The sequence below is a fragment of the Protomyctophum parallelum genome, assembly GCF_964188405.1.
Source record: "Protomyctophum parallelum genome assembly, chromosome: 21".
Taxonomy (NCBI): domain Eukaryota; kingdom Metazoa; phylum Chordata; class Actinopteri; order Myctophiformes; family Myctophidae; genus Protomyctophum; species Protomyctophum parallelum.
In genome coordinates, this window is record NC_139713.1 from 26186023 (window position 1) to 26193489 (window position 7467).

At 44.1% G+C, this 7467-nt stretch overlaps 1 protein-coding gene across 1 annotated transcript; it reads right to left on the reverse strand.

Moving 5' to 3' along the window:
• Window positions 1-4283: 4283 nt before the first annotated feature.
• LOC310878909 (derlin-1-like) lies at window positions 4284-5021 on the reverse strand (the record flags this gene model as incomplete). Its single annotated transcript, XM_083793326.1, has 1 exon — window positions 4284-5021. One exon carries the CDS (start codon window positions 5019-5021, stop codon window positions 4284-4286), a length of 738 nt encoding a protein of 245 aa, XP_083649452.1.
• Window positions 5022-7467: the final 2446 nt, after the last annotated feature.

Genomic DNA, 7467 nt, shown 5'->3' on the forward strand with positions numbered 1-7467 from the left:
TTACTCAGCTGTGTGCAGAAAATAGCAGATCTACAAGCTGACAGCCTGACGCGCTGCGACACGTGAGCTTGTAGATTGTCTATTTTCGGTGTGACACCTGCACACAACCAAACATAAAATCACCGGTCTTTTAGTTCTACTGGATCTCTTCTCCACTACTCACTCCCTGACATATTAGTCTAGTTTTATTTTGTTGAGGAAATTGTCAGTATATTTAGTCTCAGTTTTAGTCATCATAGTTTTTATATAGTTTTCGTGATGTTTAAAAGGTAGTCGACGAACATTTTTCGTCATAGTTTTAGTCGACGGAATGAACACTGCTACGGAGCGGGTGAAAGAATGCACTTCAGAATGCATGGTATACTGTATATCTACGGGGGCGGGGCAGCTCACGCGTGCACATACCGATAACTGCTATCTGTTCATGACATCCAACCATATAGGGATGGGACGATAATTGTTATTATCCTTTAATTATCGCGCTAAAAAAACAATCACAATAATAATCGTATCGTCTTGAAATCATCGTGAAATCACCTTGAAATCATTTTACACTGTTGCGTTACGTTCAGATGGCGTCAAAAAATTAACCAGGGCGAATGGGGGTGAATGCAAGCAATGCAATGCGTCGCAACGCAGCAACAATGCAACGCAGCACAATGGTAATGGCTGCAGTGGAGCTTCGGCATTAAACCCTCTCATACCATATAACGGCCCTGTAAAGAACGCATTTGGTGCGCTCTTACTTCACTACACAAATCAATTCACCAAATTCACCAATAGCAGATCTATACAACCTCACCATGTGTTGTGAGATCGGCTATCCCCCCCTGATCTGTTGAAATTCAATATGGATATTTGATATAATAGGGAAATAGGGAAACGGATCAATATAAAAGCCTTAAGTCTTTCAGCTGGAAACATATAGGGATGACTGGAGGATTCATCAATTTAAAAAGAAAATGTAAGAAGGATTTTTACTCTGGCTTTAAGTAGAAAAGTGCTTTATTGATAAAATATTGTACAATAAATTGTGATGGAAACACAGTTGTTGAATAAATAATGGCATAGCGACTTTTATGATTTCATCTTACCTAGCCTGCCGTAATAGAAACATACAAACAAAGATGTATGTTCTTAATATTTATATATTTGCTCTTTATTTGATTGTGTGATTGCTTTCTATGGAAGCCTATTTCCTGCCAATTAATACAAAATGAAGTCTTAAATCTGTTTTTGTTTGAACAGAATTGCTTTATGCACAAGGTTATAGCTCAATGTTCTGAGTGCATATCGACTCACAACTTCAACAGTAGGCCTATAGCCGATATAAATTGGAATTCTGACTTACAAAATCGCAATTTTACGTGGACATTTATCTTTACCGATAACTCAACTCATAGTCCTCACATACTTGGCCAAAATATCAACGTTTCACACAAATTGCGTGTGAACGTTTCCTGCAAGGAGCAGCAAACCTCTAGATGCTGCTGTTGAGGCTTTTAGACTTGTGGTCTTGTTTACATTCTTCTTATTCAGGTGGAAAGGGGCTTCCATAGAAACTCTCCACTATCGCAAGTCAATAGATGTACAAAAAATCACACCCGTGTGAAGAGAGTGGTGCAACTCCATGTGGGGCTCCCCGGGTTGAAAAATGACATAGTTACATGGGGTCCCTCTACTGTACTGTACTGTACTGTACTGGCACACTCAAAATCACCATACAGTTAATATGTGCATGTGTTTGTGTGTGTTAGGTTGCGCACAGGTGGTGAAAGACAACCATGCTGTTTTCGTGCTCACCCAGCCACCCACACACACACATAGCTCCGTAAGGGAGTGTGGTTGCACCACTCAAAATGATTATAAAAGGAAGTTCAGTGAGAGTTTGTCGTGACAGTGCATATTGTCCAGAGATTTGAGAGATTTGGATCAGCAGCGATGAAACACAACAAATCGATGATTGATTGATGACAGTGAAGCCAGCTCGCCATCAGATGATGACACTGACCCAGCAGTTTGTAAGTAGCCTACCACATTGTTTCTCGATCAGCTGTGGTCCACATGGCATAATTACAGGTGGTCCATGGGAAAATGTTTACAAATGTTCTCAACTGTATCAAAAATACACAGAACTGTTTGTTCGGGGCGGGTGTCTGGCTGCATTCACACGGGCAGATGCAAAGATACAGTCTACTGGGTGTAACGATATTGTAACTGTATCGAAATATAAATTTTAATTGAGAAAGTATATCGATATGTAAACAGTGAATATCGTATCGTTTCAAGTTTATGTGAAAACAACATTGCATTAGTAATATGTTATTATGACGTTTCTTACAATTTAAGACAAGAGGACCACCCTATTAAAAAACAAAAAACAAATAAACTATCAAACAACGATAAAGTTTTTATTCCTGGTAAAGCTTGTGCGCTCTCGGGAGGAACGACATCTGGTGCCTTTTTGTGTGACTCACAGGTTGTGTGAGCGTCCTCCCGTTTCTTGGAGTGTATAGCGACTTGTATTGGACTGGTCCCTTCTCTCAGTAGTCTTAAGAGTGGCCTCCTCTCTGCTCGCGTGGGGAAGGAATTTGTTGGTATCCCAATGATGCGACACACCTTCTCTGCAGACATTCCAGTTCCTGGATCAAATGTTTTGGGAGGCCGGCCCAGACAGGTGAAGCATATTAGCACTGGTCTGATAAAGGTCATCATGTACCTTGGTCAACACATCTCGGGGGAGCTGTGCTCGTTTGGCCACACTCAGATAATGAACCCTTGGCTGAGCCTTCTTCAGCATGAACTGAACTTGTGCATCCCATTTCAGGTCAGAGGAGAGCTGTATTCCAAGGAGCTTGAATGCATCCACCTTTTCCACTGCCTGGTTGTTCAACACGATAGGATGAGGTATAGGTCTGTTTTGAGGTTCCCTGAGACTAATAACCATGTCCTTAATTTCCACAGCATTGGTTGCAAGGCAGTAGGTCTGACCCCAGGCTGTAACTGCATCAACAGCTGCCCCGGCAGGGAGCCCATGAGATGTTCGCTGAGAGTCAAATCAAACACTAGTTGATAACAAATGATCAAGAAAGTTAATGCAGAGAACAAACAGGAGAGGGGATAAAACTCCACCTTGACTTTGTATCGTATTGTTTTTCAAATTGGTTTGCAATGTAAATAATCCATGTAATCAATAAAGTACAAGTGCATTAATTGTATTAGCAATTTGCTCCCTGTTTTCTAATGCCTGTTTATATTTGTCTTTAATTTCTTTCATATTGCATTGTTTTCTCTTTGTTTTATTTTAACCTGTGCAGTACTTTGGTTGACTTTGTCATGTTAAATGTGCTATATATATAAAGTTGAGTTGAGTTGAATGTGTCAGTGTGTGATTGTGAAGCAGAATTTATTTGACATGTGCTCAGCGAACCTCCCCTGGATGAATAAAGGGAAACAAACAAAAAAGGTCTCAGGGTACTACAGTGTTTAAAGGCTGAGTTGTACAGTATGTCTATGAGGAGCACTCTCACGCGCGTGACATCTACGTTATATGCTGGAACGCCGAGTGGCAAATAAAACGTTCTGGCTTTGACAGCCCATACTTCCAAACAGAAAAGTCCTATCTGATTGCACGACATTAAACTCACTTTGCCACTCACTTTATGCATGGTCATACCCTGGCCTATAGGGAGTGTTTACTGTTTAGCGTTGTGGCTACTTGTTCTGTCCGGTTGCCTGCACTTTTTTTTTTTTTTTACAGTGGGGCTGCTCTGTAGGATAGCTATGCGTGTGTGTGTGTGTGTGCACGTGGGTTTATTCCTTTTAATATTTTAATTTCATTAATTATAACTTGTTCAGGCCACTATAGCAAAAAATGAAATCTTCTCATATGGGGGTCACTGGTAGAGAATCTTTTCAGATGGGCCAATCTGCAGCCAATCAACTCAGGTATCCTTGACATGAAAAGGTTTGAAAATATCAATGCATTACACCTGTGGTTCTAAAGTGGCGTTCGGGGACCCCCAGAGGTGCTTGAAGGGGTTCCATGGGTCCCCAGCAACATTATTGATATCATTTGGAACCAAATTGACACTTTAAGTAACTTATGACCGTGGTTCCATTTGGTTCCATGTGCACAGTCAGAGTCATGGGGCGTGTGTGGCTAAATTCATACCAGCCCGCGGGGTCTCCTTGATATGAACTTTGAGAATCAATGCATTCATTACACACTCGGTAAGACAAGCGAGTCAGGAACACCAGAACATCCAGGTCTCTTTGGCCTCTCAGTTGTCCCCGAGGCGGAGGCCCTGGCCCCAGTTATGACGACCTTGCCCCTGCTGCTGCTGAGCTGGTCTCCGGCCGGGCAGAGCCCCGAACCCCGACCCCGCTGCCATCCTGCTGGGCAGCAGCCGGTACAGGAAGGCCGGCGGGGAGAGGAAGGAGTGTCCTCCCTGCTCCAGGGGGTAGCGGAACATCAGGAACCAGTAGAGGTGGCCCACCAGGTTCCCTATCAGCTCGCTCACGAAGGAGCCGTCCACGATGTAGTTGAACAGCAGGATGGCCCATGGCAGGTAGCAGGCCTTGAATTGCCTGCCGAACCAGAACGAGACGATGGCGTCCTTGTTGAGCTGGGCCCAGACGTAGAGCACCGACATGACCAGCGCGGTCATGAGCACCGGCCGGTTGAGGAGGGCGCCGATGCCAACGACGCAGGCCCAGTTGAAGAGCAGCATGAAGGCGTAGTCGGCGGGCCTGCCGGCGAACTGGCTCGTCTCCAGCCTGGTGGAGTATTCGTAGAGGAAGTACAGGTTGACCAGCCAGAGGATCCCGGTGGGGAAGAACAGCGCGGCCGTCAGTGGCCTCCAGATCTGAAACTTGGTGAGGATTTTCCCGGGCCACAGGATGAGGTGCATGGGGCTGATCAGTCCCAGTCTCTCCACCAGCGGGAGTGCCACCGAGCCGGCGAACCAGTAACGGGTGATCAAGGGGATTCCCTTGAACCAGTCCACAAAATCCGTCATCTTGGAACAGAGGCTGAGAAATGGGGATGCCCGCCTGAAGAAAAAGTACTGACCAACACTAAATCGGGAGTGCTCTATAGTCTCGTACAGTATGTGCCTCCCTCTCACGCTTATCTGCTGTCGTCTCTCCTCTCTGTCCTTCGGGTTATTCTCATTACTGCGTTATGAAACGCTTCATATAGGCCGGCAGGAGCTCTGGTCATCAGACATCTTGTGTTGTCATGATGACATGATGACATCACGTGTGACGAGTCTGCGCTTCACCTGCCTATAGAGTCCTGACAACTTCCATTTACTCTACTAGCACATTCCAGCCTGATAATAAAAGAATCACACCCGTGTGAACTTGTGAAGTGAGGGGCGCTCTTGTCATCGTACATCATCATGCATCATCTCATACTGGCCAATCAGTAGAGCTTTGATATCTTCTGGCCAAGCGCTTAAGCACCCTTATTGGCCAAGCGCTCCCACCAACATGTGATTGGTTAGCCGATTTGCTTGTCTATATGACATAAATTTACCCTTCAATGTCAATGGCGTTTAATGTTTTGATGTTTAATTTATGTCATATTTAGCAGAATTTTGACCTAATTTCTCCTTTCATTGTTAATGGCAAATATTGAGACATGTGGGGACAAGATTTAGCAGACATTTGACCTGAATTCCCCGTTCATTGTCAATGGCAAATATTGAGAATTGTGAGGACAAAAGCTGTATATAGGAGGGGCTAGCGCCCCTCAAAAATCACACTTGTGTGAAGTGAGGGGCACTCTTATCATCATACTTATGATCATACATCATCCTACTCACATTCCGTGCATATCAGCCAATCAAATCATCATGCACATTCCGTGCTGGTGCTATACTAGTACAAGCACACAAAGCTGTGCATAGGCCCTCAACAAGTGTTTGTCAAACTTTGCCAACGATGCAAGTTTGAATTCCCCACAGGCAATATACACACTGTATCAGTTGTCAGAGTCTGTATGTTTTGAACAGCACAAATCTTTTCTTATGGGGGTGGGGGTCCAGGGCAGCAGATGCAGGATGGGGGTGGCCATATCAATTTGAGTGTAAAAACGGAATGAAATGCATCTATAGAGTTCATCTCATCTAATTGCATACTACCCAAGTTCATTATACACTACCTATTATAGGGAGATTGGAATTCGATAGTCTGACTGCCTGGGGAAAGAAAGTGTTTGGCATCCGTTCAGTCCTGAGGCACTGATGAATGATATGGTATCCCTGACGGATGAAGGGGGGAGAACAGGCTGTGAGAGGGGTGGGTGGTGTCCCCGATCACTTTACATCCAGCTGACACTTCTGATCCACTGATAGACACATACTGTTCTGTACTAGTACAGCGGTCATCGCCATGTTGGCTTGTGGTGGACATTTTGGTCATATTTCCATTTCTTCCACAAACATACAAAATGATCCAGTGGACAATAATATTACCAGAAACACATAAAGAGCTAGCCCTGAATGACCGTCGAACGAACAACAAACCATGTGAAACCCAGATTCAGCACAAACAAGGGACTAAATTCATTTAGCTCCTATGCCAAAAAAAAATTGGAACGCCCTACCAACTGTCATTAAGACATGTGAATCCCTTGACTCCTTCAAAACCGAAACTGGCTGTGAGTGGGGAGTGTTGGCTGATGAATGAATATCAACATCCTAATACATCCTGATACTGGGGGGTCTAATTATGACAGGCAATTTCTGCTGTCAAAAAACACTTTGTTTGAAATAGACACTCATGCTTTCCAAGGTGTGATTTGGGGAGGAGTAGGACTAAGGCCCTATACGTCCTCTCTGGGGGGGGGGGGGGGGGGGTAAGGGTAACTACCTGTCAGTGGGGAGTGTTGGCTGGGAGGAGGAGTAGGACTAAGGCCCTATACATCCTCTCTGGGGGGGGGGGTACTCTATACCTGTGAGTGTTGGCTGATGAATGAATATCAACATCCTAAGTAGGCTACATCCTGATACTGGGGTCTAATTATGACAGGCAATTCCTGCTGTCAAAATATGACCCCCCAGTCAAAAAACACTTTGTTTGAAATAGACACTGTTGAAATACTACATAATGAATGTACTTCTTGAACAAGATTACAGATTGACCAGATTGAACAACGCCAATTAACAAATTAATTTTATGTGTTAATTGGCGTTGTTCAATCTGTTGACTGCTAGCTGCATGGTATCTTTCGTCAAAAGACAAAAACCTCTGCCTTCTCTTTACGATGATTTATTTAATTTAATTTATTTTAATCAGAGTGCCAATTAAGTTGCCTTTTCCAGAAAACCCCTCAGTTGAATGTATAAAACAAAGTGTAGCCTACCATTGATTGACTGTATGAACGCCCCCACAACAACCTGGAACCAACGCACGCGTCCTGGTGACGTATTATGACCTCTCCTTCTTGGGGAAGTGATT